We start from the raw sequence: 20,434 nt of genomic DNA, 5'->3' as shown, positions 1-20,434 counted from the left end.
CTCTGAAGTCTACAGGCATTACTTGCTGTTTCCTCAGTTCTTGCTGGCAGTCACAGGTCAGTATGTTTCTCCCTCAACTCAGCTGGAGAACTTTCAATATTTCACTAAACATGGAAATGTGTCTGCATCCCATTTTTATTGCCTTCTGCCCATTGGAGGACAATTATCTGTGAGATAATTACAGAGCTATGATAACCACTGCTATCTCCTATTCCAATTAGCTCACTACAAATATGCAAGTAAAACAGCCTCACTCACTGGCTTCTCGTCCTTGTTCTGTATATGATCAGCAAGAGACAAGTTACCGAATCAACATTATTTAAAAGAACTTGTAGTGCAGCTAATAAGATACTCTTTCCCGCTCTTACATTCTGATGTAGCTTCATGCTCACTATGCTTAACAATAGCAGAATTAAACTCACCTCATTCTACAGAGGAGGCTCAGGGGAATGCCAGGGAACGAAAGGATGGGAGTTTCAATTTCTTCTCTTGCTGAGAATGAATTCTGCCTCATATAGCTGCTGATGAATTGTCGTTTTAAGAGAGTTTGTTAATTTCCAACAGGCAGAAGGCATAAAGAGGGACCTCCTTATCTTTAATGGATGTTATTGAGCGACACAAATGGCTCACGTTTAAATGAACGCAGAAACATCTTGTCTGTTTTGCTATGATAAGACTGTTCTTTCTGCACAGCATGAGTTCAGCTCCTTCTGTTAAATAAGGCAACTGTTTTTGTTCAACTTAATGGCAGACAAACTTTGAAAGGTTCAGAGGCTGAAGTAAGTTGTTAGAAAAGAACTGGAATTTACCTGGGTCCTCCTGATTATTCTTGAGAAAATCTGTATGGAGTGCTGCATGCAGCTCTGGGGCCGTCAGTACAAGAAAGACATGGAACTGCTGGAGTAAGTCCAACAGGAGGCCACAAAGGGCTAGAGCACCTCTCCTATGAAGACAGGCTGACAGAGTTGGACTTACTCAGCATGGAGAAGAGAATGCTCTGGGGGCACCTTATTGCAGTCTTCCAGTACCTAAAGGGGCCTACAGGAATGCTGGGGAGGGACTGTTTACAAGGGCATGGTGTGATAGGACAAGGGATAATGGCTTTAAACTGAAGGAGAGGAGATTTAGATTAGACATTAGGAAAAAATTCTTTACTGTGAGGGTGGTGAGGCCCTGGCACAGGTTGCCCAGAGAAGCTGTGGCTTCCCCCTCCCTGGAAGTGTTCAAGGCCAGGTTGGAGGGGGCTTTGGGCAACCTGGTCTAGTGGAGGGAGTCCCTGCCCATGGCAGGGGGGGTGGGAACTTTTTCACTGGAATCTTAGAGGTCCTTTCCAAACCAAACCATTCTGTGATTCTATACCTGAAGAGCTTTGAGGTATGACTGAAAATCTAGTTTCAAGCTAAAATTGTCCCTGAGAGTATCAATGTACTTACTGAGAATAAATTCTCTATTAGATTGTAACTTTCTCTAATGCAAGAATGCTTCTGGCCACAGCTGCTGTAAAGAAACAAGAGCTGTAAGAACTCCCACAAAGGTGCAACTCTTGAAGTCCAAGTGAGCCATCTGGGAAGAGGTCTCGGGCTGCATCCAGGAAAGATGCTCGCTCTCTGATGCCAGCAGGTGCTTTGCCACTGAATGAAATGGCTGTAAAATTATGTCTATAATCAGGATGTGAAAAGGTCATTTCTAAACTTCTCAGAACAGGGGTGATTTTGAAAACAACTCTAAAATGACTCTTGCAGACATCTGAAAGCCAGAAGAGTTCCCGCCCACACTGAAAATTTACCCATTTCCCAGAAACAGAGAGATTAGTGTGGTATAGAACAAAGGCCAAAATCTAAGCCAAATCTCACACACTCACACAAACACACACACACACCCACCCATGTGAGAATATTCCTTGGTAGCCAGAGACTGCAAAATAAGATACTAGTATCAGCCCAGCAGCCAAGCTTTTGATTAGCTTTACCAAGTTGTGACAGTATGGGAGATCCCCACATGCCTCAGGGAGATACATTATTCAATATATTAATTAAAGGGCTGGCTTTCATCACTGCTTCCTACAAAATATCACAAAGAATTACTCTGGGACCCTTCCTGACAGGCTGAAATTAATTTGTGTTTGAGCTCACGTGCATCAGGGAAAGACCGACGGAAGCCAGCCTGGGCAGGCTGCATGAGTCTGCAACACAGCATTTAAGTGTCCCACCCCAGCCTGTGAAACACAGCAATGGACTTCAGAGATCTTGTCCCTGCTGCATGAGAAGGAAACTAATCCTTCTACCATGCGCTATCCAGACAGACAGGGGATGCAATCCATGCATCAATCTTAACTGTGAGAAATATTCAACAAATTCCTCCTTAAATCTTTCTTACTGGTGGCTTATTTGGTCTGCTCCAGTCTCAGACACCTAGTCACAGGAGATTGGAGGGGGGGGGGGATTACAAAGTGATCCAAGATTAGCAATGGGGGAAATAAGAGAAGAGACTGGCCCATGGGACATAAAGCAAGCTGACAGATGAGAGACCAAAGCAAAAGGCTTTTTGACGGCTGAGAGACCTAACTGCAGTACAAAATATGACGTTTAGTGATAAGTATTAAATTTAAAACCAATGAATGGATATATTTCAGCCCTTGCTTTCCCAGTTTAAAAAAAAAAAAAAATCATTACCAGCCACAGTACATTAAGGTCATAAATATGGTTAATGCCACAAATTGTACTAAAATCACAACAAATCACAAATTCTGAAACCCAGATAGTATTTATGTAAGGATATCCACAGTTACACTAGGGAAGAAGAGGAAATCCTTCCTTTTGTGACATATGCTGTGAAAAAAAGTTCCTCAAAGGCGACTTACTTCAAAATTGCACTGCCAGAGGGTACACACTGCCCATTGAAAGACCTCATTCTGGCTGTGATACCACCCAGAATTTCAGACGTCATGTGTGAATTGTGAGCTCCCTACAACATGGCTCTTGTGGTTCATTTATCATTTAGTTTATGGGTTTTAAAGGAGAATTTAAATTACTTTAAATTATTTCTCTTCATAATCACACACGGTCCGTGTAGCCAATGCGATTTTCTTTCTGGAAGAGCTTTGAGCCCAGGGAGCCTGATACCATGGCATCCACAGGCCCTTGTAACCAAGTCAAACACTTATTTTCCTAGGAAAGCAGGCAGTAAGGAGAAGAGCATCACACAACCGCCAAACCAGGCTCCTTTAGGAGTTCTCCCAATGCATCAGCTACTATTTAGAGTTACATACATAGTACAAGAGACTAGTTGTATCAAATTTCCTTTGTAAGATTAAGTCATTAGTCAGCCAGCATAAACAATAAATACACACCAGAAACCCCAAACATCCTTGCTTTTAGTCTCAGGTAAACTAGAAAATATTCTGAAATACTCCAGTAGTATACTAGGTAGGGGTTTTTTTCAACTTCTGAAAAGGTATTTTCTTTCATCCAACTATTTGTGCCAAACTCTCAAACATTAGTTTAAAAAAGCATGGACTGTGTTCAGAAATGGGAATGGTAGTCTGAACATTACAGTAACCGTAAGCAGAACCAGAACAGGTGGGGTCTACGTGGCCTCTATAAAACAGTCCTTCAGGATTTCCCAGGGACAGAAAGTGAAGGATTTTCATTTTCTTAAGGTCATTTAGGATTGTATACTCTTAGATATCCATGAAATCTATCACGACATCCCTGAAAGAACATTTAGCAATCTGTAGTTGAAAACCAGGATAGGATTGAGTTTAGGAAAAAGCATGCCCATGAACAAAAGCAAAATATAAAACTCAAACTTTGTTGATCATTTTCTCTCGTAAGCTACTGCTCATAGTTATGAAGTAGTATGTTACAAGCATACTGAAAAACTAATTTGGATATTGGGGACCAATGTCTGCAATGTATCACAAAAAATCAAGATGGGAAAAGAAGTCAGAATCCCTCTTTGTTTGCTTTATCTAGACTCTTTGCTTCAGACCACATTCTTTATATTTTAAAAGCTCATATATTGAGAAATTATATTTTATTCAAATTTAAAATATCCTAAAAAAGAACAAATATTTCAGGATGTTCCTTTGTTTAATTTTTTGACAGAAATGTTTTGATAATGGTGACATGAATTCTAAAATACTTTTTATTGACTTGAAAGTTCTTCAACAAAAATAAACACGATTTCAGCCAATAAAAAGAACCGAACTCTATATCCAGATTCCATTTCTATCTCTACCACTGAGTGACTGTGTAATCACAAGCTAGTCAGCTATAGCCTAATGCTTGGAATCATTAAATATCTATAGTGCCAACTGCATTAACTGTAGGCACACAAAATGAAAAGAAAATCCCTAATCTCACAGTTTCCCCACTTGCCCATCTTTTAAGTGAAAAGGAAAATCAAATTGGTCTTACTATCACCATGGTGTTGTGATCTTTAATTAACTAATGTGACCTTGCAAGAAAATCTTTCAGTATATGCCAGGACCTTTTAAGAAGGTCTCATCTCTCCTGAACTCCCATTACAAAGCTTAAGGCTAGAGTTTGAAAGTTTTGTCCTCAGCCTAGTACAGTTCATGGTCATGGTGGCTTGAATAACACACTCCAGATTTATATCAGCATTATCTTATGGAAGAAAAACCTTTCCCAGGTATTCTCACCCGTAGGGCATGGTAAGTGAGTCCCTGAACACAAGTAAATGAGACACTAGCCCAGAGGAGCCTCCAGGAAAAGGCTCCTGCTCAGTTCTTCATTGTGCAGTTTACATGAATAGTACTGGGTATATGCCTCAATGATGTTATAGGAGGTGTTATCCATGATTGCCAAACTGCAATTACTCCTTTTATCCACAGCTCCATGTATGGTATAGTTTTAATTCTGGAAAACTTTAATGCAGAATTACTTAATAGTCAATTTGACATTTACAAGACTATGTTTTCTTAACACTAAACTTGGCTGTAAAAAATCAGGCGATGTTTCCCCAGCACTGTGCAATGACACCATCTGGTAGCTAATGATTAGTGGGATTTACAGGAGAGACAGGCACACATTTGAGTAACCATTTCATTGCTGGCAAACTAGTCAAGTAAAGATAACCATGGCTGTATCCAAAGGTCACTTCTGGAACTGCTGCTGAAACAGTCTGTGTGGACCCAAATTGGCACTGGGATTAGGAAATACCACTACTGTCACAGACCTGAGGAAATGAAAACAGACACAAACCTCTGCCCAACTGCAGATCCAAACCCAGCATAACCTTTTGAAACACTGAGGTAAATCCCTTATCTTCTGCTATGTTACGCTCAGATATCCAAACCAGCCTCTGCTCCAGTCTTCATTAAATTCAAGCTACAAATGAATAGAAATACACTGGCTAAACTTTATCACTGTTCCTATCCAAAATCATGAAAAGCTTGCCCTCAGGAGACAAAATCTGCTGGCTCACAAAACAAACAACTGTGGCAGAAAACCAGTAACTCTAAAGAATAGCCTAAGTGGATGCACAGTCCTTCAACCAGTGAAAGCACAGCCTGTTCACTTCTCCTGCTTTTTAATCCCTGGAGTTAAAAATCATTGTGGCTGGCACTCACGGATGCCAAAACAATCAGAAATCAGATTTGTTATCACAGAAATAGAAAAAATTAAATTCTGGGGAGACTCAGTGACGGAATCAGCAGTGATTTTCTATTCTCCCCCTCCTGATGTCTTTCCCTTCCTGCCCCATTGGTGTTTTCTACCCAGCTTCCATCACTAGTAGTGTGTGCTTCAGTGTCTTTTAGTGACCGGGCTCATTCTGGGCACTGACTTCAGTGCTCCAAATATCCTTGCAACCATCAGAAATGCTGTGCAGATTTCTCCATCCTTCCCAAATGTGTTTTCCCAACTGTTGCTATTCCTAGGCCTTGACAGAATCGCCAAAACAAATGAGAGAGAAGGTAAATGTCTAGATGTAATTGTCTAAATGTCTAGATGGAAAGGAAAAAAAAAAAGGCAAATGGTCCCACATCTTCAGCTTCATATCCCCAGTGATGATGGGAGGCAGGAAATGTGAACAAGTCCTCCAGCAAAAAGCAGCCTGGGACACCCAAAGAAAGGGGGTGGGTGTCTGAAGAAGTATAGCTCTGTCCTCTGCACAGGATGGCAATCCCTGTATCTGCTCAGCAAGTGTAAGAAGGGTCTCCAAAGACAGATGGACAGGTGAGGATATTCACAGCCATTTAGCTGATTAGCCAGAAAACACAGGTGACCTTATGGAACTCCACGTTTTAAAGAATTAAGCTGTAAAATTATAAAAGGGCTTCATATGCCACTAAAGTATCTTTTAACTCTCTAGTGTCCTTCAGTGCTCTTAATCTATTGCTGTTGCATCCGATATCACAACATTTGAGTACCTCACACACTACATCCAACAAGGAAAAGAAATGCTCACATACCCCAGTCTTACTGAGGGAGTAAAAGGCAAAATTAGCTCGAGCCACCCAAGACGACGTGTAAAAGCTGTGGTCCAGCAAAAGTGCTGAACAAGGTTTAGTGAATGCTCTGTTAATCAAACCATCCTTCTCATCTGCTTGGTTCTGTTATCCCACCCACAGTGAAAGGCGGAGGCAGTAAAATAATTCAAAGACTATTCAGGTCCTTTAAGTTCTTATCTGAACAGAGACAGTATTTAGTCAGCACAGAACATGCCATGTGTTTCAGAGACAAGGAAACTTCCCCAACATTTCTACAGTACAAAATATGGACTGCATTTTTTATATCCCTCCACATGACAGCACAGGTGCCTAAGTTACAGTGAGAGAAAATGAGCATAGCCCAGAGGGAGCTGCAGAAATGTGTTTTAAAAGAAAAGAACATTGAGTAGGTCTTTAACAAACTTTGCGCCCATGCTGGTTCCAGTTATCTTGAGTAATTTCAGACTGATGAGTGATCTGGGAATTTCTGTATCACATTAGCGTAAGCTCCTATTTCCAGCCTTACAGGATCCTAAGTTATTAAAATCTCTGAGGCCAAGGCACGTGGGAGCCAAATATGGATGCCTGTACTCACATCAAGTAACACATTCTGTTCAAGCTCTGCCACTGCCATCAGTGGGTGTAGCTAACAAATGAATCACTACTACAGAAGTAGAGATCTCAAATCCTATTTTTTATAACTATGAGTGGCCCAGAGTTGAATCTCAGCCCATGCACAAACTTCAAGCTGGCCTCAGGAACTGATGAGAGATGTCCTATAAACCATGGGACATGTGACATTCCATATGGGACGAGAATGCAAAACTACAACCCAGCGATTGGCACCAATATCTGGGACTAAGAAAAGTTGTTGAAAACAAGAGCCAGGATACAAGGCCACAAAGCAGAACTGGAGCTTAGGACTTTGTTTTCGACCAGTGGGGAGCCATCACAGACTCTGCCAGTACTACATCAAAATGCATAGTGACCTGTGTGTCCATGACTACCAGATAGGTCATGCTTACTCTGCTGAGTGAAAATTCACGTCCCAACCTCACAAGTTCTGATGCAATCGTAATTTTCTTCTGGCCTTAAAGTCTCTATATCTGAGCTCTTTCAGGGAAGGTATAATTATTTGGAAAGGTCTCAGAGAGAAAAACAAGACCTATCCCTGTCAGGCTGACTGATCCCATGAACCAGGTGAAGATTATAGTCTTCACAAGCCCATTCACAGCAGCCTGAGAGATGAAAGTCATGCTTTGAAGGCAAAAACATTAGACAAAGGCTGCCCCAGATAAGACCAACTGCATTCAAATCAGAGGAAGTGTCCCATTTGATGAAGGATGCTTACCTGAGCCCCTGCCAATAAATAATGCAGAGCAGCACAAACAAGCAGCTCACCTCTGATTTTGGCATCTTCCTTTTGTTATTATTTCACCTATGTGGAACTTTTAATTAAAAGGTTTGAAAATGGAATATTTAATCGGCTGATGAACTCCACAGAGTAATGGCTCGTGTCCCTCTGAAACTCGGAGCTATACCCACCTTCTCCCTCTTTCACTGGCTAATATAAAGGAATCACCAAATTCCCGAGGCTAAAGTGTTCTCCTTGAATTTTTCTGTACACATCTTACAAGCCAGAACTTGTAAGACATCACAGTTTGCAGCTTTAAAAAGAAAAAAAAAAAGAAAAAAAAAAAGAAATCAGACAACTAAGGGGAGTTATCTTCCAAAATTCCAACATCTCTGACCCCTGCACTACAAATTGGTTCAAGTCTCTCTCACTCCGGGAAAAACATAATTCACTCTCCTGGAAAGTTTATTGTCAATGGGATTCTACTGTTTCTGAGTGGAATAAAGATTTCTAGGTTTACACCATATGAGTTTTAACTATAGAAGACTTCTACATTTTCTAAGAGAAACAGACACTTGAAACAGAGGCTTTATATAGTGCAGTGTTAAAAAGCAGGATTCAAACTGTGCAGAGAAAAGGCTGTATGAAAAATGAGGTGGCTTGTGGAAAACAATTGACAGGTTTGGGTGTCAAATGAACAAAGACAAACAGGCAATTTCCACTAACCATTACTGTAGAAAATAAACCACAGCACCACAGCTTCTCCTTTGTTGCCAAATCAGCTCATTCCTTGCACATTACCCTCCAAGAAAGCCACTCCCCTAAGCTAAACTGTGCTCTCTGAAGGATACAATAATCCCATAGGACCAGGTATTCTGCTCCACAAAAGGATATACCTGGAGAGTATCTACACTCACCTTTGTCATGTGCACCTAGCACAAATAGTGAAATAAAGGATTTTGTATAGTTAGGTCAATCAACCACCTGCCACCAGAACATAGAGAACATAATCACCTTTCTTTCCTTCACTATGGAAATGTGAAACAGTGACATGGTCAAGCAAGGTTCTAGATCTTTGATACATTTTGCAGGTCTGTGACTTAGGAGCTGTAATTCCTCTCCTAGCTGTTCAAAGCCTTCTTACTCTGTCCAGAACCAAAGGCACAGTAAGGGAAATCTCCCGACTTGGTGTCAGAAAGCCATGTTTTAAATGTGGGAGTCTTAAAGCTGTTTAGAGCTTTAGATCTGCAGAAGAACCTAGACAATTTGAAAATCTTATCAGGTGTTATCTCCACTACAAGGTGTGGAAATACTGGTAAATCCAACCTATAGATATTTTGGGCCTGGATTTCAGACATTTTTTAATGACTTACAAGGATTTCTATGAGAACTGACTCTAAAATATATATAATGCTTTGCAATTGGGAGTTAATTCTTAAGCCATCCAAGTCCTCTTTCTTTTTGACTTTTCAAAATAAAAGCCTCTGGTTTATTAATATTACCACCTGTTTTAGCCTTTAGGTCTAGGCACTTCTTCAGCTATTCACAGACTCTATATACCAGTGCTTCTACGTGTTCACACACACACACTCCATCATTTGTCATGTAGTACAGTGGTAAGAATCTGATTCAAGCCCCAAATCCTAGATCCAGGTACAGAAGAATACTGCTGGGCTTTCTCTTTCTCTCTTAACTCAATTCTTGGGCCCTCACATCCTAGAGAGAAGTTTGGAAAAGCAGCATCTGAAATGGAGGAGCATGGAGACAGGAACTAAATTTGTTTAATCATCTGCTTTTAAGACACACTCCCAATTTTGGATACTAACGCTTAGGAAATGGAAAGAAAGATAGTCACAAAGCAGATTTTTAGCAATCTGTTTGCAGATCCTGGGCTCTCACCAGCCAGTAGAAAGAAACTGGTTCCTCAGAGAGTAATTCCAAGCAGAGTCTGACTTGTACTTTCTCCCAACAGTTACATAAGGAGACCGGTCTGAATGGCTGGCTCTGCACAACAACTGTTGCAGAAGGGCTGAAAAATAGGAGCTCTAATGATCATAACTTTGTCACTGGGCAGTTTCTCTGCGCTACAGTAAGCAGGTATATAACAAAGAAGTGGAAGGTTTACAATTATCATATTGAACTCCTCCGTATAAGACACCGCTGTTATCAGACAAGAGAGAGGTATGAGGATGGATACATTCAGCTATAGCACTGCAAGATATACATTGTGGATTGAGTGTATAAACATTGAGGATGATCAAAAGCAAGAGCATATTTGGTATTCAAGTAAAGCAACCAATCCCTTCAAGTTGGATGCCCATCTCCCCTCCATGACCTGCCCAAAGCAAGCGAAGCCTGAGGGTGTAACTCACCAGTAAAACCTGTTGGGAGTGACCCGCTCATGCATGAGCTGCCATTTTCTTCCAAAGTCCATGGAACTGTACAGCTGAAAGACAGAGACAGAGAAGCATAAACTTTGAGGAAGAAAAGGAAGGACCGTCGCTAAATGAAGCATTAAAATCAACTCAGATCACAGAGCAGGCATGGGTCGTCCTGCACAGCTATGGAGCAACCTTGCTGCCTGGGCAGGCTAATGAGGCAATCTCTTCCCCTCACATTTATCCTAGATTGAGCTGCTCAGACTCAAAAGCAGGCTGGCTCTTTCAAAAACTTTTCAAACATTTTTGTGCTTCCTGATTTCAGCTGTCAACACATTCACTTTGGCTGCCATATGACAAAGCTGGCAGTCCCCCTGGCTTTTGCAGCCCAACAGGAAGCAGGCGATTGATGACATGTAAATTTCTAACATTAAATAGAATGAGAGACAAATTAGACTAGTTACCATGACTATGATGTGGTAGGTAGTGATTCTATACTCAAGGTCATGCTGCAATTCATTTTTATGGTATTGGTTACATCTCTCTTCTGCGTGGGAAAGAAAATGAAATTGCCCCTAATTTACAACTTCTATGTTGAGAACAAATTCTAAATGTTGAGATAAGTCAGAGATCAATCTGGTCATCAGTTAAGCATAAAAGATACTTAAGTAGCTCTTCTTGAAAGCCAAGCTTTCAATCTAGCTATCATTTTCAGTCTTTCTGGCAAACAAATGGTAGAGCTCCAACATAACCAAATTTCCAGGCAACTCTAAATCTCAAACATAGGTTCACATCACGTGTACTCTGCTTAATACCAAAAAATGCCATTCTAAATATAATTAGTTTATTACCCACAACCTACTCAGAATCAAAGCATGTATAAGCTCCTTTTCTCCAACTTTGAGTAAGTTTGGTTCTTCAGAGAAAAGATACACTTTGAGAAATAACTGCTCTGCTTTACAACCAGATCACAGAGAAGTAAACAGCACACGGTGTTTTGCACAGGATTTCAAATAAATTTCATGTGCAATAAATTCTGGTTTAATAAAATACAGGTTGATTGCAGGCTAAGGAAGTAGGTAACAGAGTTGAAAAACTTAAATGTTTGTAATATCCCAATTTTGGTCCTTAATGGGAAAATGGTATCATTTGAGTACAAGGTTCTGCATTTGATTTGATTTTGAGTAACTGGATTTACACATCAGAGGCAGGTCCATGTTCAGATTAGAAAGGTTCACAACCTAGTGATGTGCAGTATGGCACAGCTATGATGGATGGCTAAGTGTGACTGGGGAGATAAATTCTATGTGCTCACACTGAATATTAAAAGTTTCTTGACAGGGTTGTATCTCTGACCACAGAGATCCAGCAGCTGCATGACAGCTGGACCATACAACAGCTTACACAGGTGACTGGAAGGGGCTGTCTGAGTAGTATCCAAAGCCTGAGGCAGCTGATTAATTCTTACTATGTTTGTACTCAACTACACAACCAAACCACTGTATAGATGGCAAAAGGAAATTAAAAAAACTGGATTTCGGACCCCATCGAGCATCTAATGCAACTGGTGTGTGTAAAGACAAAAATACCAGCCCTTTGCATTTAGAACAACAGAAAGTTCAGTTCCTGAAAATGACAGCTCAGGCTGCCAGTCAATAAAGCACGAGAGGAAAAGAGATGGAAGTAGGCATTCTTCAGTCTTCATGTCAAAATGCACTCCAGTTATATCGACCTCACTCCAATTAACCACTGGGCTTGTGATATGAAAGAAAATATTTTCTGCCCCATATTCTTCAGGAGATCAGACATGATCTGAATATTCTGATTCGGCTGTATTACTTTGGCACTGCCACTAGATAAGGTAAGATACTGCACTAAAAGCCCATGCTACCTGGGCTTCCTCTGCTATTCTGGTCAACCAATCACAGTGATAGTCTAAAAAAGTAAAAAATCCTCTGCCCCAAAAGGAATTTTCTGTAGACACAAAATAAAGCTTTGCTTATCTTTTTGAATTCAAAGAGCCAGGAAAAGAAAATTCCTTCTCTAAATTTTTGGATAGGCTTATGAAGGCAACGTCAATATTAAGATAACTACTTTCTGAGGGAGCATCCAGAGTTTTAGAAACAATAATTGAAAATCCATACTCCACAAGTCAAAACCACAGTGCTACAACTCTGCCTTGAATTTAGTATGGTGCCAGCCAGCAATACTCCCTGAGGCATTTGACGTGGTTTTACACATGCAAGGACCTCTGCACACTGATTGAGTTGTATCAGTTGCATCAAACACCTTGGCTATCCTTTCCACTGCCTGACTGCAGGTACGACTTACAGACTCAGCCGTGATGCTGCACAAATCAGGAGCTCCAGGCAGTTTATCCTCAGCTAACTCCCATTCACAAGCAAGCACAAGTGGGACTAACATCCTTATTATATTCTGCAATGGATTAACCATTCTCACCGTGAGAGGAAAGGATTAGCAAAATACATCCATTTCCTTAGATTCTCTTCTATCCTTTGCCCCTAGCATGTCCTTTCCTTTTTGCAGCTGCATAACAGCAGTAGCTACAGATAGCTCAGTGGCACAAAGCACAATCTCTTTCTAACAACTCATCTCTCCTACAGTGTCTCATTCAAGGAGCATCCTTCCCTCTATCAAGTTAAAGACCAGAGACCAGCTACTAAGTACTTTTTTCCTCCCTTCTTTCTATTAATGCTCAGACTGACTGATGGCAGACGGCTTAAATTGAACTTGCAGCCTTTAGGTGATTTCAGATAAAAAGCCAAGGAGAATATTATTCAAGAACTTTTATTTATTTATTCACTTACTTATCCTAGGTGTCAGCTTTGAATTTTAACCAGATGATTGAGTCTTAAAGCTGTATGACAGAACAAATTCCTGAAAGGTGTCTCTGGCTCAGTTCACTTTATAGTATTATTTACAAATTCAAATGTAAAAGTTAATGTTGAATTACTAAATAAAACATGCAATAAAGATTTTTCTGGTATGCATTAAAATTGAATATACATATATATATATATACACACACACACATACACTTTCTGTTCATCTCCTTTCACAGGCAAAGAGATGCTTTTAGAAGAGACAACAAATTTAGTGGCACATAGAGCAGCTTTCAATAGCGATTAATTTGTCCTATGGCTGAATACCAAGTGATGGAAAGAAATGAGGTTTGCTTATTGACAAGTAATCTCTGGCATTTCCACCTCCCAGAGAATTCCAAGACATTAGTTCAAGAGGGATGGATCTCAGTGTACCATTAGGTTGCACTGTACAGGTATGCCCTTTCTGCACCCCTTGTGTTATCTGATGAGTGAAGAATTAGGACCATTACAGGTCTTTATGTTTATATAGGCTGGTCTTGTGTCATGGTGAAACCAAAGAGTGGCAACACAGACGACTTGACTAAGGAGCAATTCAGAAGCAGAACCCAAAACAGGAAGACAAAGTTCTGGATCAGAGCAAGGGTGACAAAATTAATTTTTTTAACACACAAATGAACTCATAATGCTTCATCTACCAGAGAGCCAGTTCAGGAAACACAAACACAGCACTCAGCTGATCCCAGCAATATCTGCACCTATCTGAGCAGACAGGTTCCCGGAGCCTCCTGAAAGCTGAGGTGCATTTGAGAACAAACACACAATGTTCAAATCCCCTGCTGAGCCCATCTGAATGATGTTTACAAATCTCATCTACCTCTGCAGCAGACAACAGGGGTCTTTATCAGGCATAGAATTCCTTCTTGCCCACAGACTGGCATGCAACACTGCCAGGGGGCAGATGGGATTCAAAAAAGTGAAGGGGCTGGTGTTGTGTGTCAAACAAACAGAACTTTTAATTCTGCTTTCACACCAGACTTTGAGGTCACCCCAGCTCAGCAGTACAAGTGAGGACTTTGGGAATGGGTACTGAGTACTGGTAAAAATCCGCCTGTGCTCAGAAAGCTACCATTAAAAAAAAAAAAAGGGAAAGAAAAGGTCATACATCAAGAAGGTAAGTATCAAATGTTTATCCAAACAGCATCACAATGCTCCATACTCAAGTATCATAGCACCACAAGTATCACATCCACCAACACAGTCCAACACAGTTCTGTGTTTTACAAGAGCACACAATCTGTGTGAGGAAAGACCTTGGCAGCCCAAGTGATATACAACTTTATTTCACCACAAGACAGCACCTTAACTCATGCTTGTCTGGTTCAGCACAACTCTGAATCATAATGATATTACTTACCACAGGAAAAATGCTGCTTCTTCAAACTCTAAGAACATTTGCAACATCTTATTTAACACCAGCACTGTCTCTAAAATAAGCAGCAAGTCCTTTAAAGAACGAGCTTTACCTCTGGTGTCAGATTCTGTGTCATGAACACGTGCAAGATCTCCAAAACACAGTCAGAACTACAGAGCTGGAAAGGAAGAAGTTACACACACACACACACACATGCTCTCACTGTGTTGCGTATGAAGACTGTCTCCATGCTGCTGGAACTGACCAATTTAAACTCTCAGGGTGACACATCCTGCTGGCTAACTTGGATGATCTTGTTTGGGGCTGGGGTAATTTGTTTTGGGCATTTTGTTTATTTTCTCAATGACAGCTAGTAAAAATATACAGAAGGACAATTTTGCTCAAGACCCCAAGCTTCTCAGAACTGCAGCAGCATGGGAAACCAGCCTGACTAAACTCCACTTAGGGAGGGGATAAAAATGAGCGATGAAGGAAAAACATGTAAACCACAGGAAGAGATTGAACCCCCTGATGTTATTCATCCATTTCCAAGCTAGTCACCAAGGCTCATTTTTAGACAGGCAAGAAACAGGCTTGAAAGAGGCACTTACAGTTCCCATAATGATACACTTCCAAAGTTGCTTATTATTCATGCCCTATAAGCCTCTATTTCTCTCCACTAAAGAAAGTCCCCAGTGACTACAGCAGGAGGAACAAGCCCACCACAGATTTAGTTAAGATGGATTTTATGTTAGGATTCCTGTTGCAAAGTTGACCTGCATGGTCTTCATGGGGGAAGCAGGCAGCACACTAAAGGTTGAGAACAAGCTGAAGAAAGACCAAGCATACAAGAGTCTGGATACACCTTACTGCACCAAGAAGCACACTGAAGATGTCATGAATAGATTAAGAAGTAATAGACAACAGAAAGCTTTGATATTTATAGACTATCTTGCACTTGAAAACAAGAATTAGGGCATCAGGAACATACATAGAAAGTTTGTATCTCAAAAATATCAAATCTTTGTTGCTATGAAATCAGGTCTATTGGCCCGAGCAAACATCTGGAGAGAATCTCAATAGTTTCCTGTCTGCCAGCCAACCCTGGAGTGGATTTGGAGATTGCAAATAATAGTGTTAAATAAAGTGATGAAGAACAGCTGGACTATATGGACTTAAAGGAACAATTCATTTATTGCACACAAAATTACACTTCCCCCAGACAATACATCCAGCTGATGGCAGAAAGACGTATTCATATTAATCCAACAGGGTGAGAGTTGGCCAAACAGTAATTACTGGGCAGCAGCTGACATATGGGAACTTGGAAGAGGAGGGGCAGATTAGCCTGGCCTGCCATGTTCTCAGAAGAGCACAATCCCGAGCAGTAGCTTAGATTGCTAACATGAAAAGATGGCTGTGAACCCAGACAAGCACCAAAGCAAACTAACACCTCCTCAGCCAGAGCTGGTGGGAGAAATCTACAAGATGTGTGGAGGGTTCCTGTCAAAAATAAACAAACAAACAAATAAATAATCAGAGTGGGACAGAAGAAAAATAAAATTAGGTCAACATTTCTGTAGGAAATTGGACTGCATGTAAGTGGTCTGCAAAGCGGAATTCAGAAAAGTAAGCCTGTTGCAAGGTCTTAGATTTTCTCTACAGAGGGAAAATGACCACAATCACAGGAAAATATAGAGGCTCAGAAATTGAAAAAAAGTTGCAAACCACTCAAGAAATACAAGGTGTTTCTTTTCCCTATACATATGTGTACTTCAGCTGTGTTACAGATGAAATTACAAACAGAGAAGAAGGTGACATCATTAACGTGTCAGAAAGTTAATTCCTAGAAGGAAAATGATTTGGAGGAAAAACCTCACAATTCTTTACAGCCTCAAAAGTACAGAACAGAGCTGCCAGAGATGACCATCACACAGAAGAAAAGCACCATATACAACAAGTTCAAACCACAGTGAAAATGTTTCAGGAGATGGTAACAACATTTTTCTAAAGGCACACTGAGAAGCCCAGTACTGCAGGAGAAACATTTTGCAAGATCTTAGAACAACAGTCTGAATAGAATAAATGGATGGTCTTCACCCACTGCAAAGAAGGATCTTTTTTCCACACCTAAAATTAGACATAGAAAGGATTTAATAAGGTTTCCCTCAGTTAGCAAAAAAAAACCCCAAACCCAATGAAAAAATCCCAACCAAAGGAGTTTGCACCATAGGAGATAACTGCTTCAGCAAGTGAAAGGATGTGAGTAATAACTGCATTTCTCCCATTTATCTTCTATTTCTTTCATTTCTAACATAACACCTACCCCTACTCAGCCACTGTAAGACTACTATTAACAATCAGATCCATGGTCTCCACCTGTTGAATTTAGCACAGAAATTCCAGCTGCCAAAATATTCCTCCTTTTTTTTTTTTTCTGTTTTATTGTCTCATCATTTGAAAATGGTGTCTTCTTCCTTCAGCTCCAGCTGAATACCTGTAACTCCTCATTCATAAAAATAGCAATCAGATCCCCAAATCCCCAAGGAGTTCAAGTTGGGATAGTAAACTCCCAAATAGCCATGCCTGACCCAAAGACTTCCAACCAATACCCACATCACATAAACCATTTCCCCTTAATAATTTTTTCATTTGAAATGATGCAAAATTATGGATTTCCTCTTTCTTGTAGCCCTACATGCTAAATCTGCTTGTAGAGACCCCCATCAACAATCCTGCAGCTATAAGTTGCCCTCAGGAACTGGCATCATGAGCGTTTGGAAGCAGAGCAGGCTGCAGAGCCTTACCAGAGCAGAACAACAAAAAACATGACAGAACTAAGAAGAATTGCCTAAGGAGGCAGGATAGATTTGTTGTAGCTATGAAGACAGCGATGGAACTACAGAAACACACCCTACTTCCATATTACATCTTTCATCTTACCTTCCTCACCCATCTTTCATCCCTCCTCTTTTGAGGATGGATGGATACCTGTTCCTTTCACAGCATCCGTGTAATGTTTAAACTGTGGGGTCAATGCAGCCCCCTTTCTCCAGAAAAAACAAGATCTAAAGCCTGGAAGTGCTTCTGGTCCTTTGGAGAAGGGAAAGAAGAGTTGTTCACTCTCTTCTCGTGCCACAAAGCTACTGGAAATCACAATTAAGGTAAGGCATCCTTGAAAGCTCCACAGTAGCAAACCTAAAAAATAAATCCTGCTTCTCAAGCCAAAAGATTTGTGTAACAGCTGGTGAAGATGAGCTTAGGAGAAAGAAGTCCACCAGCACCATATTTATGGGCTTTGTTTACACAGAGTTGTAAAAACTAGTAATTGTAATGAAAACAAATGGACCAGTTTATCTGTCTGCTTTGATTTCCTTTCCAGGTGATTAAAGGCTGCATCAAGAGATCCCATTACAGCCCAAGGTTCTTCTCTAACATGGTACAGCAAGATCATCTTAGGCATCGAAGAAAATGTATCCACAGACTGCTGTATGTCTCACCAGAGCAACTCATCTCCCTGCAGATGTTGTACAGTAGAAGTGGAACTGGAAACAAACTATTTTCATGAAAAACTGGTAAGACATAAATTAAATGCTAAATGCATTTCTATCATCTGTCTCATGGGGGTGGGGGTAGGGGGAGTATCAGAAGCTGGGAATTCTCTTTGCACTTAGAAAATCTAATACTGAAATATTTCACATGCTGGCTGGCAAAAGTAGGTCTTCAGACAAATGAAGTTCATACTTCACCCCACTCTTAAAAGAAACTGGTCATGGATCTTCTGCACAAAGCATAAACACTCTGGAAATGTTTGACTTCATGGTGCAATGGCATAGCTCAACCAGAGCTGGCTCATAGAGAAACCACGTAGGTTAAGACAATGCACTCATGTCACGTTTCGTGGTTTTACAGTTAGACAAAATGTTTTCACCTGATGGCTCCACTGACAGCAGAGCAGTTTGCTGCAACCTGATGCTCAAAGCAAGGCTTGCTTCTCTGCTTCTCTGCTTCATCTCCAAGAAAAAGATGAAAATGGATAAACTGATGAGAAAAAAGTCCACTCGAAATCTTTCACATTGCAATTTCTCTTAAGCATAATTAGTACTGAGCATAGTCAGCCAAAAATTTGCCATTTCTGCTGAGAGCACAGCATATCTCTTGCTTTTCTACTGCATGACTGGGTAGTGGAACAAAAAGTCCAGGTACAGCTGGAACAGCAGCAGTGACATAAATGACATCACTAACGAAGTTAAGTCGTGTTTCAATCCTAGGTGAAAAACAGCCTCTCTTTTCCCTTTCTCCCCACCTCCAGAACTGCTGGAGTGCCTCAGAACCAAGATTAAAAGTATTACTTTCAGATTACTTTCTTTCCTTAAACTGAAAATCTGGGGAAAAAAAACACAAGTTCGCTGTGGTCAGTCAAAACACATTTCAATCACTTTGAAATAATTTAGTTTTAGTGACTTGCAGAAAGTACTATAAATAGAAAACCCATTTTGAAGGAAGGCTAACTTTTTTGCTTGCTTGTTTATTCCTTTCTTCATGACATTTTAACCACTTCGAAATCAGCTCAAGAGTCTAGGGAAGGGCTAAAATCGAGCAGTAGGTCTGTTAACAAGCCTTATCAAAAACTGAAGGCATAAAAGGGAAAAAAGTAAAAAGAAAAAAACAAACAAAAAAACCCCAAAGCCCCTACTTCTAGAGTCTGAGACCAGATTGAAACGTAATAGGCAAGGTGAGCAATGGACCATGCAGGGGGTGTTTCCCACAGCAGTGATCCAGGGCAGAGAGTGAGACCAGGCACAGAAAGGGGCAGGAATGCAGAACGGGAAAGGGAGTGACAATACTGGGACTGTGAAGAGATCAGAATGGAATGGAGGTGGTAAAATGGCCTCCTGGTAGCTGGGTGTACAAGGTGCACCAGCAGGTATCTTTACCAATATTTCTTCCACTGGTATCCAATAGGCTCAGCTAGAGGCAGGCTGCTCCTGTTGCCCCCAGATGCTGCTTCACTCCCTGTTTTCCCTTGGATCATCTCCTTAATGGCAACAAAAGCCTTCACACAGCTTCTTCTCAGCTTAAAAATCATGAGGCACTTTTTGATCCGAGGTCTAAGCTAGTTGGATACACTAACCACCTGGATGTAGGCAATGGGGCCATACAGGTCAGCCTGTGCCAAGGAGCTACATGCCCTTCCATTCCAAGAAGAAAATCTTGTTTACTCCTGAGGGCTCCATACTGTAGCCCTTTAGAAGCCCCTCCCTCACTCTCCGTCAAGGCTTATTCTACAAAAGTTTAACAATAAGGGGAAATAAATGGGAACCACATGTCTAATGGGAAGATTTTTCATTCAAATGTGCTTTATTGTGTGATATATGCCTTTAATTACAGTGCAAGCGTCTGGGTACATTCGTTGCTATTACAGACCAATATTTCATGTTTATTGAGCATAAGACTGCAACAGGCAAAGCAGGAGAGGCTCAGACATTAGCCAGAGTGGGACATAAAGCTACAATCAGATCCGTGTCTCTTCCTCTTCTTCATTTATAAACCCTACAGGGTAACCTCTACACTATGCAGAACAGGATGTAATGGAAGAGGGTTTTCCTCAGACCAGTTGGAAAAAGATTATACATCACCAAAACCACCTTTGAAATTCGTGTAAGAATTTGCTGAGTTATTTCTATGTGAAAAAAAAACCACTTCTGAAAGTATATACATGGGCAGTAATGAGAATGGTTTGAAAAGGCATTTAGAAGAGCATTTTATTCTCAGATGCAATTGTTGCTCATGTAAAAAATTTCACATAGCCTGAAAAAAAGCTCAAGCAGAACAAGTCATCTTGGTAAAATTAAAGCAACTTATTTTGCTCCAGATTAAAATTGTATGTTATCTAACACATACCCTGCCACCCACTTCAGACTCAGTTTTTCATTCATTGGCATTTTCACAGGCAAGGGAGGTTACTTACAACAATTCCCAAGTTATGGG

The 20,434-nt window shown here is 40.7% G+C and overlaps 1 protein-coding gene across 1 annotated transcript in view; it reads right to left on the bottom strand.

Moving 5' to 3' along the window:
- Positions 1-20,434, bottom strand: part of SORCS3 (sortilin related VPS10 domain containing receptor 3) — a gene marked incomplete at both ends in the record, with an annotated part of 300,986 nt that overhangs the window by 99,376 nt on the left and 181,176 nt on the right. The window contains one exon of the mRNA XM_084265556.1: positions 10,181-10,254. Within this exon, the coding sequence (XP_084121682.1) occupies positions 10,181-10,254 (74 nt within the window). The remainder of the gene's footprint in view (positions 1-10,180; positions 10,255-20,434) is intronic.

This window comes from Gallinula chloropus (assembly GCF_964237585.1).
Source record: "Gallinula chloropus genome assembly, chromosome: 5".
NCBI classification, from domain to species: Eukaryota; Metazoa; Chordata; class Aves; order Gruiformes; family Rallidae; genus Gallinula; species Gallinula chloropus.
Note: the sequence above shows the minus strand (reverse complement) of the source record. Positions and strands in the feature narration are given on the sequence as shown.